Here is a 20835-nt window from a genome sequence, read left to right on the forward strand (position 1 = left end):
ACAAGGAAATCAATTACCTATATTGAATAGATTTTTTTAAATGTGCAAAAACAGAAATACTGTATATAAAAAAAGTGAGTAATGTCCAAAGATTCAATGTCCATTTAGGAATCGGATGGCAGAGGGGAAGAAGCTGTTCCTGAATCGCTGAGTGTGTGCCTTCAGGCTTCTGTACCTCCTACCTGATGGTAACAGTGAGAAAAGGGCATGCCCTGGGTGCTGGAGGTCCTTAATAATGGACGCTGTCTTTCTGAGACACCGCTCCTTGAAGATGTCCTGGGTACTTTGTAGGCTAGTGCCCAAGATGGAGCTGATTAGATTTACAACCCTCTGCAGCTTCTTTCGGTCCTGTGCAGTAGCCCCTCCATACCAGACGGTGATGCAGCCTGTCAGAATGCTCTCCACAGTACAACCATAGAAGTTTTTGAGTGTATTTGTTGACATGCCAAACCTCTTCAATCTCCTAATAAAGTATAGCTGCTGTCTTGCCTTCTTTATATCGATATGTTGGACCAGGTTAGATCCTCAGAGATCTTGACATGCAGGAATTTGAAATTGCTCACTCTCTCCACTTCTGATCCCCCTATGAGGACTGGTTGATGTTTCCCCATCCTACCCTTTCTGAAGTCCACAATCAGCTCTTTGGTCTTACTGAAATTGAGTGCCAGATTGTTGCTGCAGCACCACTAGCTGGTATATCCTGCTCTTGTACGTCCGCTCATCTCCATCTGAGATTCTGCCAACAATGGTTGTTGTATCAGCAAATTTATAGATGGTATTTGAGCTATACCAAGCCACACAGTCATGGGTATAGAGAGAGTAGAGCAGTGGGCTAAGCACACACCCTGAGGTGCACCAGTGTTGATCGTCAGCGAGGGGAATATGTTATCACCAATCCACACAGATTGTGGTCTTCCGGTTAGGAAGTCGAGGATCCAATTGCAGAGGGATGTACAGAGGCCCAGGCTCCGCAACTTCTTAATCAGGATTGTGGGAATGATGGTATTAAATGCTGAGCTATAGTCGATGCACAGCATTCTGATGTAGGTGTTTGTGTTGTCCATGTGGTCTAAAGCCATGTGGAGAGCCATTAAGATTGCGTCTGCTGTTGGCTTATCGTGGTGATAAGCAAATTGCAATGGGTCCAGGTCCTTGCTGAGGCAGGAGTTCAGTCTAGTCATGACCAACCTCCCAAATCATTTCATCACTGTCGATGTGAGTGCTACCAGGCTACAGTCATTAAGGCAGCCCACATTATTCTTCTTAGGCACTGGTATAATTGTTGCCTTTTTGAAGCAAGTGGGAACTTCCACCCGTATCAGTGAGAGGTTGAAAATGACCTTGAATACTCCCGCTAGTTGGCTGGCACAGGTTTTCAGAGCCTTACCAGGTACTCCATAGGGACCTTCTGCCTTGTGAGTGTTCACTCTCTTTAAAAACAGCCTGACATCAGCCTCTGAGACAGGGATCACAGGGTCATCAGGTACAGCAGGGATCTTCACAGCTGTAGTTGTGTTCTCCCTTTCAAAGCGTGCATAGAAGGCATTGAGTTCATCTGGTAGTGAAGCATCACTGCCATTCGTACTATTGGGTTTCACTTTGTAGGAAGTAATGTCTTGCAGACCCTGCCAGAATGCTGTGCATCCAACGTCACCTCCAGCCTCGTTCGAAATTGTCCCTTCACCCTTGAAATAGCCCTCTGCAAATCATACCTGGTTTTCAGGTACAGGCCTGGGTTGCCAGACTTGAATGCCACAGATCCAGCCTTCAGCAGTCGATGTACCTCCTGGTTCATCCACGGCTTTTGGTTTGGGAGTGTACAGTAAGTCTGTGGGCGCACACTCATCCACACAGGTAGATGAATTTTTGTTCACCATTTACATTATAATTGGAGGAAGGAACCATATGAAGGTTTTCAAATTCGCTGGAAATAGGTGGAAGAGCCTGCTTTAATAAGGGTATTGTGATTCTGCAATGGGATATAGATAGATCAAATAAGTGTGTAAAAGACAGGAGCTGAAGGTGGGGAAATGTAAGTTTGTGCACCTCCGTAAGAGAAATCAAAAAGCGGATTATTATCTAAATGGAGAGAAACTGCAAATGAGTGAAATTCGGAGATCTCAGTGATTTAGTTTACTCTCGTGAGAGGATCTAACAAGTCACTAAGGAAGCAAATTGCATTTTGTCCTTCAAAGTAAAAAGTTGGAGTTTAAAAATGGAGGGGGATGCTGTAATTATATAGGGTATTGGTGAAACCTCACCAGGACTACTGTGTGTGATTCTCCATTTGGCTAAAAGAAATCGGTGGCGTGGTGGAAATACGTCTCTACCAACGGAGGTGTAAGGCACTCCTTCCCTCCGCCAGCCTGCAGTCACCCTTGGGCAAGGTGTAGCACCTGATTAGCCCCTCAGTCAGCATCACCTGAAGCCATGGGAGCAGGTTGTGTGAGCAACTGGTGCATATCACACGTAACACACACAACATGCTGGAGGAACTCGGCAGGCCAGGCAGCATCTATGGAAAAGAGTAAAGAGTCGACACTTTGGGCCGAGACCCTTTATCAGATCCTGAAGAAGGGTCTCGGCCTGAAACTTTGACTGTTTACTTTTTCCATAGACGCTGCCTGGCCTGCTGAGTTCCTCTAGCATTTTGTGTGTGTTGCTTTGGATTTCCAGCATCTGCAGATTTTCTCCTGTTAGTATATCACAAGTACTGGCTATGTGACCACTGACACTGGGCAGATAACCTCTAAAGAGTATTGATAATGACTGGGGTCACCGTCTTGTAAAGACACTGCCCAGAAGAAGGCAATGGCAAACCACTTCTGTGGAAAAATTTGCCAAGAACAATCAAGGGTTCAAGGGTTAATTTGATATCAGAGAACGTATACAATATGCAACCTGAAATTTGTACCCTTCACAGACATTCTCAAGATAAGAAACCTCATAGAATGAATGATAGAAACATTGCGGCCCCCAAGACTCCCTCCCCCCACCCCTGCACAAGCAGGAGCAAAAGCATTGACCCTCCCCACTTGCGCCAGCAAAAGCACTGACTCCCCAGCCTCCCCCCACCAAGCAAGCAACAAGAGAAGCCCCCTAAAAGAGACCTTAATCCAGAGTCTATCAGAGCTACAGTTTATAACCCAGCACTTTGCTATCTCAGACAGGCTCTCTCTCTCTCCAGCAAGGGACAGGGAGGTCGCTCCAGCACCAACAAGAGAGGAGAACCACGACTCCCTGTTCCGATGTCACAATCTTTTGTGTCGCTTCTTCAAGACCCCTGTCTCGAGAACCGACGGACTCTCACTCTCCATTCAAAGGGGGGGCAGGTGGAATCGTTCAAGTACAGGGGCTTTCTTTCAACAGCAGTTGGCGATTAGCAAACACAACACCGTTGCCAGTGTCCCACGTCGCTTCAGTCGGTGAAATCGGCGAGGAACTGGGTCACCTCTGACTTCTGACGTCCCAGTCCCGAGGGTGCATGTTTTTCAGGAAAATGCTAGGCTGCACAGTTGGCCTGGAAGCCAACCGCTTGTGAAGAACCGAAGTTTGAAATATAGATCATGGTCTCCGACAGAACTGCAGCCACCTTGAAAAGAAAAGAAAGACATAAGAGAAGAAAAATAAGCTGTTTCGTGGATGAACTGGAAAAAGTCACCTGGGTCCGCAAAATCTGCTGTCAACATCTTTCCTCGCTCCTCTGATAGAGAAAAGAATAAGAACAACAGTGTGAAGGGGGACTTGCCTACAGGCAGATTAGAAGACCATGATTGCCCACGTTATATGACACAGAACATAATCATGATGATGACCTAAAAAAATCTAGTATTGTTGGAGGCAGTGTAAAGATTTACCAGGCTAATTCCTGGTATGAGATAGTTGTCTCATCCCTCTTGATTAGACAGACTAAATAGTTTGGGTTTGTGTTCCTTAGAGTTTAGAAGAAACAAGGGATGACCTTTCTCCAAGCACGTTAGTTCCTAATGGGGCTTGAAAGAGAGGCCCTTGCATTTGTGAGAGAATTTTGAACAAGGAAACATAAAAGGAATCAGAGGTAGAGAGGGTCAATAACTTTAAATTTCAGAGGACCAGCATGTAAGTGCCATTATAAAGGAGGCCTTTATAAACCTTTATAAACCTCTGCTTTCTTAGAGGTTTGAGCAGATTCAGCAAGAGATAGAAAATTTGAATAAACCTGTATAGATGCACAGTGGAGAGCATCCTGACTGGTAGCAAAGCTCACAGCCTGGTGTGGAAACACCAAAAGCCAAGAATGGGAACGCCTACAGGTTGAACAGGAAACAGGCTCCTGAACCAGTATGGATAACTTCATTCAACTCAGTTCTGAACTGATTCCACACCCTATGGACTCATTTTAAAAGACTTCACAGTTCATGATGTCAGTAATATTTTTTTTGTTTGTTTTAATATTTGCACAGTTTGTCTTCTTTGCACTTTGGTAGTTTGTCAGTCTCTGTATGTATGTAGTTTTTCAATGATTCTATTGGATTTCTTTATTCCACTGTGAATCCTGCAAGGCAATGAACATGGTGACATATATGTACTTCGATATTTCAATCTCCAAAGGTCCAATTTAATGTCAGAGAAATGTGTACAATATAATGCCTGAAATGCTTTTTCTTCGTAACCATCCCCAAAACAGAGAAGTGCCCCAAAGAGAGAATGAAGTTAAATGCTAGAACCCAAAGTCCCCCCCCCCAGCCACCCCCCCATGCATAAGCGGCAGCAAGTGACAATCCCCCTTTGAATGAACTATACAATAAGGAGTTGGTCATTTAAAACTGAGGTACATAGAAAATTTTTCACACAGACGAAGGTGAACAGCTGGAATTCTCTGCTACAGAAATTGTTGGAAGCAGGATCATTAGAAATATTTAAAGTGGAGATAGATAAATATTTGATTGCTTGAGAAATATAGAGGGAAAGAGAAATGGCTCACATGAGGAATTGAGGTCAGTATAAATCAGCCATCATATTGAATTGTTGAAGATTTAGCTCTGATTGAAGATTTTTGTGTCCTTGTGATGATGGTGTTGAGGGTAGAATTGCTCAGTGTCAGTGCAGGTCTGTCCACTGCTATGTATTTGTAAATGATTGGAATGATAACCCTTCGTACTGAACTATCACTCCTTTGCCTACAATCCTAGATTTAATTTGGCAATGATGGAACCTGAAGGAAGAATTCTCATCTCCGGAAAGTAAAGTCAACATTTGAAGTCATGAAAGGATTGGATGGAGCTTTTAGGATAATTTTCCAGAGACCAGGACAAATTAGACTGGCACATGGAGGACAGTGGTCAAATGTGTGCAAATGGGATTATCTTACCTGGGCACCTCGTTTGGCACAGATGAGTTGAACTGAAGGGTCTGTTACATGACTGTGAACATGCTAAGGCAGAAAGTTAAATGGTTGAGAGTAGGAGGCACAGGCCCACTTAACATCTGAACAAAATCCATGGATTAATCTTGCTGGTTTTCATTTTGCAGGGTGCCATGGTGGAGAAGAGAATCCTGGCTCGGGTACACTCTCGCTTCATTGTCTCCTTAGCATATGCCTTCCAGACGAAGGCAGAGCTGTGCCTAGTGATGACCATCATGAATGGAGGGGATCTTAGGTGAGCACTGCTGCCCCAGCCAGCATGGTAGAATAGTGGCTAGTGCAATGCTTTATAGTACCAGCAGTCGCGATTGAGGTTCAATTCCCTCTCTGTAACATTGCAGCAAAGTACAGGCCCTTTGGACCACAGTGATGTGCAGACATTTTAACCTACTCTAAGATCAATTTGACCCTTCCCTTTCAAATAGCCCTCCATTTTTCTATCATCTATGTGCCGATCTAATATCCCTAATCTACCTGCCTCCACCACATCTCATGCACCCACCACTCCCTGTATAATAAAACTTCCCTCTGACATCCCCTCCATACTTTCCTCCAATCACCTTACAATTATGCTCCCTCATATTAACCATTTCCACCCTGGGAAAAAGTCTTTGGCTGTTCACTGAATCTATGCCTCTTATCACCTTGTATGTCTCTATCAAGTGACTTCTCATCCTTCTTTGCTCCAAAGAGAAAACCATTAACTCTCTCAACTTATCCTCAGATGACATTTTCTCTCCAGGCAGCATCCTGGCAAATCCGCTCTGCACCATCTCTCAATCTTCTACATCCTTCCTATAATGAGGCAACCAGAACTGAACCCAATATTCCAAGTGTTTCATCGAGCTGCAACATTACCTCATGGCTCTTGGACTCAGTTTCCCCGACTAATGAAGGCCAACATGCCATTCACTCTCTGAACAACCTTATCAACTTGCGTGGCAACTTTGAGGGATCTATAGATGTGGACCCATTGATCCCTCTTTTCCTCTACACTGTCCTGAATCCTGCCATGAACTCTGTCATCTGCACTCTTCCACTTCTTCATCCAGTCAGAATACGCCCCATCAACAACCACCCTCTATGAGCAAGGCAATTCTGAATTCACACAGCCTGGATCCCCTGCTAAAACTTCTATCCTGTACTTGGGTTTCTGCTTCATGCGATGGTAGTCTAGCAAATACTGTATGTTGGAGCAGATCTTCTACTGTTACCAAGATGATTAATGCTGAGGCCACACTGGTTCTTCCAGTAAGGGTCTCTCAACTGAACAGGTGGGTAGGAAAGGCAAAGAGCTGGAGAGGAAGAAATCTGATGGGAGAAGAGAGTGGACATTAGGAGAAAGGGAAGGAGGAGGTGATAGGGGTGAGAAGAGGTAAGAGGGCCAGAGTGTGAAATTAGAAGAGAGGAGAAATCGATATTCATACCATCAGGTTGGAGGCTACCCAGGTGGAATATAAGGTGTTGCTCCTCCACCCTGAGGGTAGCCTCATCGATGCACCACAGGAGGCCGTGGACCAACATGTCAGAACGGGGATGGAAATCGGAATTAAAATTTTTGGCCACTTTTGGCGGATGCAGCAGAGGTATGCAATGAAGTGGTCCCCCAATTACGTCAGGTCTCACCAGTGTAGAGGAGGCCACATTGGGAGCACCAGGCACAATGGACAGCCCCAGCAGTTTTGCAGGTGAAGTGTTGCCTCACCTGGAATGACCGTTTGGCACCCTGAATGGAGGTGAATGGGCAGATGTAACTCTTTGGCTGTTTGTAGGGATAAGTGATGGGAAGGAGATTAGTGGGGAGGGACAAATGGACAAGCGAATGATGAAGGGAGTGATCCCTGGAGAAAATGGAGAGGGGTGGAGGTAAAGATATATTTGGTGGTAGGATTCCTTTGGAGATGGCGGAAGTTGTAGAGAGTGATGTATTGGATGCGGGATCTCATGCGGTGCTAGGTAAGGACAAAAGGAACTCTATTACTGCTAAGACGGTGAGAAGATGGGGTGAGCGTGGGTGTTGGGGAAATGGAGGAGATGCAGATGAGGGCAGCATCAATGGTGGAGGAAGAGAAACTCCATTCTTTGAAGAAGGAGTCCTGGAAAGGAAAACCACATCCTGGGAACAGATGTGGTGGAGCTGGAGGAACTGAGAACAGGGAATGGCATTTTTACAGGAGATAGAGTGAGAAGAGGCATAGTCAAGATAACTGAGGGAACCAATAGATTTATAAAAGATGGCAGTCAACAATTTGTCACCAGAGATGGAGACAGAGAGATCAAGAAAGGAGAGGGAGGTGCCAGAAGTGGACCAGGTGAATTTAAGGTCAGGATGGAAGTTGGAGGTAAAATTGCTGAAATTGACCAGATCAGCGTGGGTGTAAATAGCAGTGCCAATGCAGTCGTCAGTGTAGCAGAGGAAGAACTGGGGAGCATTACCAGGGAAGGGCTTGGAACATGGACTGTTGTACGTAGCCAACGAAAAGGCAGGCATGCTGAGGTGCGTGCAGGTGTCTGTGGCCTCCCCTCAAGTCTGGAGAAAGTGGGAGGAGCTGAAGGAAATATTGCTGAGTATATTAGACAGCGGTAAACATACCGTCACACAAAATACGATGATCTCGGCCATGTCCCGGAGTGTCAGGTACTGTAGATTGATGGTGCATGGGATGTTGTCATGAGGCCCTTGTCAGTGTTACAACCAAGGCCACTCAACTCCCTTGCCATTGGTCTCTCCAATGAACCAGTGAACCAAACTTGCAGTATTCCACATTACCAATGTCCAACAGGATCTTTGTCCCAGACATTTCCTCAACACAGGAGCTCCTCAGGGCTGTGTCCTAAGCCCCCTCCTTTACTCTCTGTATACCCATGACTGTGTCACCACCTATAGCTCCAATCCGCTAATTAAATTTTTGATGATACTACATTGATTGGACTTATTTCAAATAATAAGGAGGAAGCCTACAGGGAAGAAGTCATCACCCTGACACAGTGGTGTCAAGAAAACAACCTCTCCCTCAATGTTGCAAAAACAAAGGAGCTGATTGTGGACTACAGGAGGAATGGAGACAGGCCCACCTCTATTGACATCAATGGATCTGGGGTTGAGAGGGTGAACAGCTTCAAGTTCCTCAGTATACACATCACCGAGGACCTCACTTGATTTGTATACACTGGTACAACAGTGCCTCTTCCACCTCAGAAGACTGAAGAAGTTTGGCATGAGTCCCCAAATCCTAATAAATTTCTACAGGGGCACAATTGAGAGCATCCTGACTGACTGTATCACTGCCTGGTATGGGAACTGTACTTCCCTCAATCGCAGGACTCTGCAGAGAGTGGTGCGGACAGCCTAGCGCATCTGTAGATGCGAACTTCCCACTATTCAGGACATTTACAACAACAGGTGTGTAAAAAGGGCCCAAAGGATCATTGGGGACCCGAGTCACTCCAGCCACAGACTGTTCCAGCTGCTACCATCCGGGAAACAGTACCGCAGCATAAAAGCCAGGACCAACAGGCTCCAGGACAACTTCTTCCACCGGGCCATCAGACTGATTAATTCACTCTGATATTGACTGTTCTGTCGTATACCTTACTGTACATACTATTTATTACAAATTACTATAATTTGCACATTGCACATTCAGAGGGAGACGTAACATAAAGATTTATACTCCTCATGTATGTGAAGGATGTAAGAAATAAAGTCAATTCATTTCAGACAATCACTCACACCATTTATTGGATCATGCAACAGCTTACGCATCACCTCTGATACCTCCTTCCCTGGGTGGCTGAAGCAGGCAGCAACACTGCAAGTCCAGTACCACCGCTATCGAGCAACTTTCTAGTGGGATAGTCCTGCAGTAACTAATGTTCTTGATAACCAGCAGTGTCTTGTAAAAAAAGAACTTAAATGACGAACAATTGAGTTCAAGTTTAAATTTAATTATCATTCAACCATACATAAATATAGGCAAATGAAACAGCATTCCTCCACAAAGCATGTTACCAACGACACATAGCACAAACATGGTTACAATCTCAGAAAGACATACAATCACAAAAAATCTATATGGCCTGAGTCCCATGACTGTGGAATTGATGGGAAGTTGTCCTGGTCCAGCTCGTTCTTCCACTGAGTGAACATCAGAGGGCAGCACTGAGTGAACACTGTAGGGGAAAACCGAGTGAATACCAGAGAGCCCCACCGACGGGAGTGTCCAGCCCCCCAATCCAATAGGGACTCCAGTGTGCTCCACAGAGGCTCTCCCACACCGCCTCTGCGTCTCCTCTCCTGGGCATCTGCAGCAGGCAACCGCACAGCCTAGGCCTAGAGCTAGACCTCTCCACTAGTGAAGCAAAGCACTTTCCCACCACCAGTCTTGCCAATGAACCAGTGAGCTGGGCTTGCAACATTCTACATTAAAAATGTCTATTGGGGTCTTACGATCCCAATGAAAACCTTCTTGGCACAAAGGTGTGCAACAAATCCAGGTGACCACACAACAGCGATAATGTAAAAAGTCCAGCTCCATCACTATCAGGCAACTCTCTGCTATGATATCCTGCAGTACCTGCTCTTCTTACTATCCAGCAGTAAGTGATTTGTGATGGTAAAAAAGACAAAGCAGATGAACAAATGCATCTTTGACTGAACCTGAAGCTGCTGCTGCTGTCATCTGAGCACGCTGCCATCTTACTGGAACTGGTTGTGAGAAGGTTTCAGCACTACCATGCTTTCTCTGTAACGCTGGTCAGCCAGACTTTCAATCTCCCTCTATATGCTGATTTGTCGCCACCTTTGATTCGGCCAATGATCGTGGTGTTATCAGTAATCAGCAAGCTTAGCCTAACAGTTGTGAGTGTAAAGCAGGTAGAGCAGGGGCTAACACACTGCCTTTTGGTGCACCTGTACCTATGGTGATTGGAGGAGATGTTGTTGACAATCTGAACTGACTGGGGTTTACAAGTGAGGAAATCAAGGATCAAATTGCACAAGGTCTTGAAAGTTATTGATTAGGTTTGAGGGGTGATGATGTTGAATGCCAAGCTGTGGTCAATAAAAAGCATCTCAATGTGTGCACCTTCACTGTCCAGATGTTCCAGGGTTGAGTGAAAATCCAATGAATGGCGTCTTCCGCTGAGCTGTTGTCTCAGTAGGCAAACTAGAATGGTTCCAAATCACCCCTCAGGCAGGAGTTGATATGTTTCATCACCAGTCACTCAAAGCTTTCCATTACAGCGGATGTAAGGCAAAGACACCTAATCCATTTTATAAGCACGTTATCCATATCCCTCCATTCTCTGCATATTCATATCTCTATCTAAAAGCTCCTAAATACCATTATTATATCTGCCTCCACCACCTTCCCAGGCAGTACATTCCAGGCTACCAGTCTCTGTGAAAAAAACAACTCACCTGAAATGAACACTCTCCAATATTAGACATTTTGATTCTGAGGAAAAAGATACCAGCCGTGTACCCTATCCATGGCCCTTATAATTTTATAAACCTTTATCAGGTCTCCCCACAGTCTCCAATGCTTCATAGGAAACAACCCAAGTGTGTCCAACCTCTCACACCCTTTAATTTAGGCAGCATCCTGGTAAACCTCTTCTGCCCCTCTCCATGGTCTCCACGTCCTTTCTGTAACAGGGGTGACCAGAACTGAATGCCCCATTGAGTTGTACAGAACTGAGCTGTGCTGATTAGATTCAATTGAAGACAATTTTCCACTTCACTGAGTTTTCATTGCAATCCATCAGTTCTTTTGACTACTCATCCAACCATAGTTCCATCTTCACCCTCAACAAACGAGCCCAATAAACATTTCCTTTGCATTTTGACTTTCTCAAAGCTCTTTCAAACGTCACGATTTAAGAGTAGACAGCAAGATTCGACCAATAGTTAGTGAGACGAACGGGCAAGGATGCCATTTTGGGTGAGCTCAAAGATGCACCTGAAGGATTGATCAAAGTCAGGTGGAACCAGAACGGGAAACTGCTCGGTCGTTTTCCTGCCCCACAGGAAGGAAACATCAAAGTCAAAGTTGAAGTTGAGTTTAGTGTCAAATGCACAAGTACCTGTATACACAAGTTCAAGAACAGGCATGTACTGTAGCATTAGATAAGCAGCAGTCACAAGAAAAAAATGGAAATTATATATAAATTATTCAAAAATTGAATAAGAAAGAACACAGGTCAAAAAATAAATCGGAGTCGATTATAATGCAAGGAGATCATATAATCACTATACTGAGGTAGTGATTAGGCTTGTGCAGGTTAGTTTGAGAACCAAATGATTGAACGGAAGTAGCTATTCGAGAATCTGGTGGTATAAAGCTTCAGGCTTATATTGGGCTTTTGAACTGAATAATAATATGGGAGTTCAATCGCGTGTATGGGGGTGCAAACTTCGAGAATAGTTTGTAACCTGAGAATAGTAGTGGGGGAGATACATGATGAGGAAGGAATAGGAAAACGATGCAAAGGAATTGGGAGGAGATTATGTGGAGGTTTACCACCAGGAGAGACGAGTCGTTCGTGTCCCTGGGTTGTTCCTGTGTAAATTCCACGTCACTCATTGATTTAATGATGGTTCATTTTGTATCAACTAATGGTGGCACTGAGGGAGGTTGTCTCTTTCTCTCCGCAGATACCACATTTACAATGTGGATGAGAACAACCCTGGCTTTGAAGAGGATAGAGCACGATTCTACACAGCTCAGATCATCTGCGGCCTGGAACACCTTCACCAATCCCGCATTATCTACCGTGACCTCAAGCCCGAGAACGTCCTCCTCGATAACGATGGTGAGCGAGGCTTGATTGGTCCGCACTGCCCATCCCAAATTACTGCTTAAATTGAGCACCTTCCTGGTGGGCCTTGGGTTCTATAGAGCCAAGTTGGGTAAGGATGGCAGGTTTTCTTCATTGAAGGGCACTAACGAGAGAAATAGGCTTCTGTGACAATTTCCAGATTTCCTTATTTGTAGTTTAGTTAAAAGGTATTTGTCCAGCTATGTGGACAGGGAAAGATATGAACCAGATGCCAGCAAACTGGACGACCTTAGATGGGAACTTTGGTCAGGATGAACCAGTTGGGGAGAAGGGCCTCTCTGTGCTGTGAGACTCTCTGACCCCTCAGCCATCCTGTTGGAATTCACCTATGTGTGGAAGACTTAATACTTATCTCAGAACACGTTTGGCATTTTCCCCATAAAACTGTGGGTTTCACCACCACTGTGGGTGTCTCAAGCTCAGATTCACTTCCACATTCTTTGCTTCAAGAGAGGGTTCTCCAAAGTTCCTCACCAATGTTAGCCCTCACTGGCACACCTCAAAGCCAAAAAGAGGAAGAGCCATACGACCTTGTGGTCAGAGAGTCACACAGCACAGCAGCAGGCCCTTCAGCCCAATATGTCCATGCTAACCACTTCGCCCGTCCATACTAATTCAATTTGCCTGCACTACCTATACCCATCTATGCCTTGCCTATTTAATGGTGTATATAAATAACTGTTAAATATAGTAACACATGTGATTCCAACATGAAATACTGGAGGAACTCAGTGGTCAGTCCAGGTGAAGGACCTGAAATGTTGATCAGCTGCTTCCCTCTACAAATGCTGCCTGACTTGCTGAGTCCTGAATCTGCAGCTGCTCGTGTCTCCAAGTTCTGGAAAGCAACTGCTCTGTGCAAAAAGAGATTCTCCACACAAATCCCCTTTAGAGCTTCTCCCTCTGCTGGATTCTGTTTCTTTTAGAAGTCCCGAATGACACTTCGTGATTGTTTTATTAAAAGTTGATAGGACAAAGAGAACAGTGACAGGGGCTCACTGCCACTTGAAAAGAGAGGAACTAAAAGAAAGATGGCGCCTAGCACAAACCAGCTACTTCTATATTATAGAGCTAAGAAAAACTCCATAGATAAGAGATGACCATTTTGAAAATACTTATTTAATACTGCAGCAAAAATGAGGAAATGTTAGCCACTTAATGCAGGGCAAAGCTTCCAGAATTAAACTTTGTATAGCCACTGGAGGCATATTAAACCGTTACGTGTATAAAGGCTACTTAAAATACAAGCAGATAATTATTTGTTAAACTGCAAAGAAAATAACAATTAAACATTCAGATCCAACACCTCTCACCTTAACCACGTGCCCTCTTGTTTTTGGTACACCTGACATAGGAAAAAAATTCTGCGTATCTTAAAGCATAGGAAAATTTAAAGTCCATAGCAGTTTAAAGTCCCTGTGTATGAACATTTCTGAATATCAATCCAGGGCCCAGCATACTGATGCAGTTACAAGGAAGGTATGCCATAGAGTCACAGTAAAGTGCAGCACAGAATCAGACCCTTCAGTCCATCTCCTCCATTCTGAACCAGTCCCATCAGCCAGCAGCTGGACCACAGGGCTATAGTTTGGTGATGATAGATGAGACCTGGCAGTAAGACAGATTGGCACAGACTAGACGGGCCAAAGTCCCAACTTTTATACTCAATATCCAACCTTTGAAGGTAAGCGTGCCATATACCTTCTTCATACACCCTATCTACCTGGTGTGGATCTGTCTCAAGGTCATTTACATTCTTTATTTAGTGCATATATCTTGCCTTTTTATAATTTGCCAAAGCACAGCGCCTTGCACCTGTTAGGGTAACATTCCGTCTGCCCGTTCTCCAGCCAGACTGCTATCTGATCTATATCAATCTGTATCTTCCCATCACCAACTTTCAGAGTAAAGAAATGCCCTGGAAGAACAAGGAGTTTATTTATCAGAGGGACCGAGGGTTATACAGTGTGTGGGTGAGGGAAGAAATGAGACGACATTCACACTCACCTGTCAAATCAGCCACTCAGACTCCGATTGTTTCTGTGGAGTCACACCGTCATTATCACACCGAGGCATCTTGCTCACTGACCCGAGGAGAATTAAAACATGGTGCTACTGTAACAGGGGACATGGATTAAATATAATCTATTATCAACAAAGTGAAGCCCTTTGCTACAAGGTTGCCATTGTTTGATCAACTTTAAATTTTTCCACATTCCATATTTATCTTGAAGTCTTCTGTTTGTATATTTGTTTTCTTTCTGTGTCAAACTGTACTCACGTTATGTCGAGCACCACTGATTGACTTCATCTGGCTGTGGGTCAAGGGATAGCCCTTCTATTTAAATAAGTTTCGATTTACATCGGATATAAAATGAGGCAAAAGGTTTCTGGTTGTGATTCAGGTAGCTCCACTCAATTTTTGGCAAAAAACCTTGCATTTTCTAGCACCTTCCATGGTTTTAGGATGTGTGGAATTTCAGCGCAGTCCTTTGAGGTGTCATGTTGACATGTTGCTGGGTTTGTCAGGGGCAGCAAACTGGCGGGTCAAGAGTGCTGGGAGTGCTGGAGTGCTGGAGGACAACACTGGCCACAGAATTCTGGGAAATATCTGACAGGGGCTTCTCTCTGATCCTGCTGGCTGGCAGTTACACCCATCAAAACACAGCACCGTCAAAACCTCTCCACATTTATTCTGATAAGGAATCGCTGCAGGATGTGGACAAATAAATGCAAAAAAGAGAGCAACTCAAATAGGTTCTAACCTGATGTGTTTCAGGCCACGTAAGGATCTCTGACCTTGGACTTGCTGTGGAGCTGAAACCAGACGAGAACAAAACAAAAGGCTACGCTGGAACTCCAGGTGTGCTTTTCAACCCTCTGCAATAGGAGGCTTTCTGTCCATACCTGGGAGGCTATAGAGTTGAGTGGATGTGTCTGGAATAAATCAGAGATAGCGTGCAACAGAGATGATAGACAGGCCAGGCCGGAGATGAGGCATAATCACAGCCAGTGGGATGAGTTGCAGGACAATAGTGGTGTGGTGCAGTTAAAACAGAAAGCAGCAAATACTGGACTGAAAGTGTTGTACAGTATTTGAATGCACACAGCATAAGAAATAAAATGGACAATCTTGAAATTTAGCTACAGATCGGCAAGTATGACATTGTGGCCATCTCTGAAACTTGGCTAAAGGATGGCTGCCATTGGGAGCTGAACGTCCAAGGATATACAGTGTATTGGAAAGATAGGTTAGTAGCAGAGGAGGTGGTGTGGCCCTGTGTATAAGAAATAATATTAAATCATTAGAAAGGAATGACACAGGATTGGAAGGTGTAGAGTCTCTATGGGTTGAGTGAAGTAATGGCAAGGGTAAATGGCAGTTGTATACAGGCCTCCAGCAGCAGCTGGGATGTGGATTACAAATTACAGCAGGAGGTAGAAAAGGTGTGTCAGAAGGGTAATGTCATGATAATCATTGGGGATTTGAACATGAAAGTGGATTGAGAAAGCCAGGCCAGTACTGGACCTCAAGAGAGAGAATTTGTAGAATGTCTAAGGGATGGTTTTTAGAACAGCTTATTGTTGAGCCCACTAGGGGATCAGCTGTGCTGGATTGGGTGTTGTGCAATGATCCAGAGGTGATAAGAGAGCTTAAGGTTAAGGAACCCTTGGGGAACAGTGATCACAATATGATCAAGTTCACTTTGAAAGCTGAGGAGAAACTAAATTCCAATATGTCAGTATTTCAGGGGAATAAAGGAAATTACAGCGTCATGAGAGGGGAAGTGGCCAAGGTTGACTGGAAAGGGACGCTAGCAGGAAGGACAGCAGAGCAGCAATGGCTGGAATTTCAGCAAAAAATGAGGGAAGTGCAAGACAGATATATTCCAAATAAGAAGAAATTTTCAAATGGAAGAAGGACACTACCATTGCTGACAAGTGAAATCAGAGACAAAGTAAAAGCAAAAGAGAGGGCATACAAGGAAGCCAAAGCTACTGGGAAGATAGAGGGTTGGGAAGCTTTTAAAATCTTTCAGAAGGAAACTAAGACGGTTATAGAAACATAGAAACATAGAAACATAGAAAATAAGTGCAGGAGTAGGCCATTCGGCCCTTCGAGCCTGCACCGCCATTTATTATGATCATGGCTGATCATCCAACTCAGAACCCCGAAGAAGATACTAAAAGCTTTTTTAAGTATATAAAGGGTAAAAGACAGTAGAGGGTAGATTTAGGATGAATAGAAAATGACGCTGGAGATATTGTAATGTGAGACACAGAGATGGCAGAGGAACTGAATGCATATTTTGCATCAGTCTTCACAGTGGAAGACATCTGCAGTATACTGGACATTCAAGAGTGTCAGGGAAGTGAAGTATGTGCAGTGAAAATTATGACTGAGAAGGTGCTCAGGAAGCTTAATGGTCTGAGGGTGGATAAATCTCCTGGACCTGATGGAATGCACCCTCGGGTTCTGAAAGAAGTAGCTGGAGAGATTGTGGAGGCATTAACAATGATCTTTCAAGAATCGATAGATTCTGGCATTGTACCGGATGACTGGAAAATTGCAGATGTTACTCTGCTATTTAAGAAGGGTGGGAGGCAGCAGAAAGGAAACTATAGACCTGTTAGCCTGGCATCAGTGGTTGGGAAGTTGTTGGAATCGATTGTTAGGGACGAGATTACGGAATACCTGGAGGCACATGGCAAGATAGGCCAAAGCAAACACGGTTTCTTGAAAGGAAAATCCTGCCTGACTAACCTACTGCAATTTTTTTGAGGAAATTACAAGCAGGAGAGACAAAGAAGATGCAGTAGACGTGGTGTACTTGGATTTTCAGAAAGCCTTTGACAAGTTGCCACACATGAGGCTGTTTAGCAAGATAAGAGCCCATGGAATTACGGGGAAGTTACTAGCATGGGTGGAGCATTGGCTGATCGGCAGAAAATAAAGAGTGGAAATAAAGGGGTCCTATTCCGGCTGGCTGCCTGTTACCAGTGGAGTTCCATAGGGGTCGGTGTTGAGACTGTTGATTTTTACGATCTATGTCAATGATTTAGACTATGGGATTAATGGATTTGTGGCTAAATTTGCCAATGATACAAAGATAGATGGAGAAGTAGGTAGTGTTGAGGAAACAGAGAGCCTGCAGAGAGACTAGAGAATTTAGGGAAATGGGCAAAGAAGTGGCAAATGAAATACAATGTTGGAACATGTATCGTCATGCACTTTGGTGGAAGAAATAAACAGGCAGACTATTATTTAGACGGGGAGAGAATTCAAAATGGTGAGATGCAAAGGGACTTGGGAGTCCTTGTGCAGGATACCCTAAAAGTTAATCTCCAGGTTGAGTCGGTTGTGAAGAAGGCGAATGCAATTACAGAAGGCGATATAGACCACCCAATAGTCAACGAGACTTGGAAGAGCAAATCTGCAGAGAGATAGCAGGCAACTGCAGGAAACATAAAGTTGTGGTGGTAGGGGATTTTAATTTTCCATACATTGATTGGGACTCCCATACTGTTAGGGGTCTAGATGGTTTAGAGTTTGTAAAATGTGTTCAGGAAAGTTTTCTAAATCAATATATAGAGGGACCAACTGGAGGGGATGCAATATTGGATCTCCTGTTAGGAAACGAGTCGAGTTAGGACAAGTGACAGAAGTCTGTGTAGGGGAGCACTTTGGTTCCAGTGATCATAATACCATTAGTTTCAATTTGATCATGGACAAGGATAGATCTGGTCCTAGGGTTGAGGTTCTGAACTGGAAGAAGGCCAAATTTGAAGAAATGAGAAAGGATCTAAAAAGCATGGATTGGGACAGGTTGTTCTCTGGCCTGGATGTGATCGGTAGGTGGGAAGCCTTCAAAGGAGAAATTTTGAGAGTGCAGAATTTGTTTGTTCCTGTCAGGATTAAAGGCAAAGTGAATAAGAATAAGGAACCTTGGTTCTCAAGGGATATTGCAACTCTGATAAAGGAGAAGAGAGAGTTATATGACATGTATAGGAAGCAGGGAGTAAACAAGGTGCTCGAGGAGTATAAGAAGTGCAAGAAAATACTTAAGAAAGAAATCAGGAGGGCTAAAAGAAGACATGAGGTTGCCTTGGCAGTCAAAGTGAAGGATAATCCAAAGAGCTTTGACAGGTATATTAAGAGCAAAAGGATTGTAGGGGATAAAATTGGTCCTCTTGAAGATCAGAGTGGTCGGCTATGTGCGGAACCAAAGGAAATGGGGGAGATCTTAAATAGGTTTTTTCCGTCTGTATTTACTAAGGAAACTGGCCTGAAGTCTATGGAGTTAAGGGAAACAAGTAGTGAGATCATGGAAACTGTACAGATTGAAAAGGAGGAGGTGCTTGCTGTCTTGAGGAAAATTAAAGTGGATAAATCCCCGGGACCTGACAGGGTGTTCCCTCGGACCTTGAAGGAGACTAGTGTTGAAATTGCAGGGGCCCTGGCAGAAATATTTAAAATGTCACTGTCTACAGGTGAGGTGCCAAAGGATTGGAGAGTGGCTCATGTTGTTCCCTTGTTTAAAAAAGGATGGAAAAGTAATCCGGGAAATTATAGGACAGTAAGTTTAACGTCGGTAGTAGGTAAGTTATTGGAGGCAGTACTAAGAGACAGAATCTACAAGCATTTGGATAGACGGGGACTTATTAGGGAAAGTCAACATGGCTTTGTGCGTGGTAGGTCATGTTTGACCAATCTATTGGAGTTTTTCGAGGAGGTTACCAGGAAAGTGGATGAAGGGAAGGCAGTGGATATTGTCTACATGGACTTCAGTAAGGCCTTTGACAAGGTCCCGCATGGGAGGCTGCCAGACGAGGTGGTAAATGCGCGTTCTTTTTTAACATTTAAGAATAAATTGGACAGATACATGGATGGGAGGTGTATGGAGGGATATGGTCCGTATGCAGGTCAGTGGGACTAGGCAGAAAATGGTTCAGCACAGCCAAGAAGGGCCAAAAGGCCTGTTTCTGTGCTGTAGTTTCTATGGTTCTATGGTTCTATAAGAGCAGGGATGTGAAGTTGAGACTCTATAAGGCACTCGTGAGACCACACTTGGAGTATTGTGTGCAGTTTTGGGCTCCTTATTTTGGAAAGGATATATTGATATTGGAGAGGGTTCAGAGAAGATTCACGAGAACAATTCCAGGAATGAAAGGGTTACGGTATGAGGAACGTCTGGCAGCTCTTGGGTTCTATTCCCTGGAGTTCAGGAGAATGAGGGGGATCTCATAGAAACATTCTGAATGTTAAAAGATTAACATTAGATATGGCAAAGTTATTTCCCATAGTAGGGGAGTCTCGGACAAGAGAGCATGACTTCAGGATTGAAGGACATCCATTTAGAACAGAGATGTGGAGAAATTACTTTAGTCAGAGGGTGGTAAATCTATGGAATTTGTTGCCACGAGCAGCTGTGGAGGCCAAGTCATTGGGTGCATTTAAGGCAGCGATAGATAGGTTCTTGATTAGCCAGGGCATCAAAGGGTATGGGGAGAAGGTAGGGGAGTGGGGTTGACTGGAAGAATTGGATCAGCCCATAATTGAATGGCAGAACAGACTCAATGGGCTGAATGGCCTACTTCTGCTCCTATATCTTATGGTCTTATGGTCGGTGTGACTAAACAAGAAAATCTGCAAATCCAAAGCAACACACAAATTGCTGAAGGAACTCAGCAGGTCAGGCAGCATCTATGGAGAAGAGTAAGTCATCAACGTTTCAGGCCAAGACCCTTCATCAGGACTGGAAGGAAAGAGGAGGTGTCAGAATGAGAAGGTGAGGGGAAGGGAGGAGGTGGAGCAAAGTGGCAGGCGATAGGTGAAACCGGGAGAGGAGGATGGTGAAGCAAAGAGCTGGGAAGTTGATTGGTGAAAGAGCTACAGAGCTGGAGGAGGGGAATCTGACAGGAGAGGACAGGATCCAAGGAAGAAAGGAAGGGGGAGGTGAACCAGAGGGAGGTGATGGGCAGGTAAGGAGATAGGGTGAGAGAGGGAAACGGGAGTGGGGGACAATTACCAGAATTTTGAGAAATTGATGTTTATGTCATTATGTCACCCAAGCGGAATATAAGGTGTGGCTCCTCCAACCTGAGTGTGGCCTCATCATGACTGCATTTCTCTTCCTGTTTGCCTCTCTCATCTCCCTCTGGTGCTCCTTCTCCTTCCCTTTCTTCCATGGATCCTGTCCTCTCCTGTCAGATTCCCCTTCTCCAGACCTCCACCTCTTTCACCAATCAACTCCCCAGTCCTTTACTTCACCTTTCCCCCTCTCCTGGTTTCACCCAATCTCCTACCACCTTATTCTTCTTCCTCCCTTCCTCCACCTTCTTAATCTGACTTCTGCTCTTTCTCTCCAGTCCTGATGAAGGGTCTCGGCCCGAAATATCAACTGTTCACTGTTTCCCATAGGCGCAGCCTGGCTTGCTGAGTTCCTGCAGATTTTGTGTGTGACTGAGTCTCTGCATTTGTCTATGTGTGCATGTGTGCGTGTGTGTGTGTGTATGTGCATGTGTGTGTGCATGTGTGTGTGCGTATGTGTGTGCGTGTGTGCATGTGTGTGTGTGCATGTGTGTGT

General features: G+C 44.5%; 1 protein-coding gene across 1 annotated transcript in view; it reads left to right on the forward strand.

Moving 5' to 3' along the window:
* Window positions 1-20835, forward strand: part of grk1a (G protein-coupled receptor kinase 1 a) — a 54219-nt gene that overhangs the window by 14555 nt on the left and 18829 nt on the right. The window contains exons 2-4 of the mRNA XM_063051210.1: window positions 5512-5639; window positions 12063-12220; window positions 15027-15110. Coding sequence (XP_062907280.1) covers window positions 5512-5639; window positions 12063-12220; window positions 15027-15110 — 370 coding nt within the window. The remainder of the gene's footprint in view (window positions 1-5511; window positions 5640-12062; window positions 12221-15026; window positions 15111-20835) is intronic.

Source organism: Mobula hypostoma, chromosome 6 (assembly GCF_963921235.1).
Source record: "Mobula hypostoma chromosome 6, sMobHyp1.1, whole genome shotgun sequence".
Classification (NCBI taxonomy): Eukaryota; Metazoa; Chordata; class Chondrichthyes; order Myliobatiformes; family Myliobatidae; genus Mobula; species Mobula hypostoma.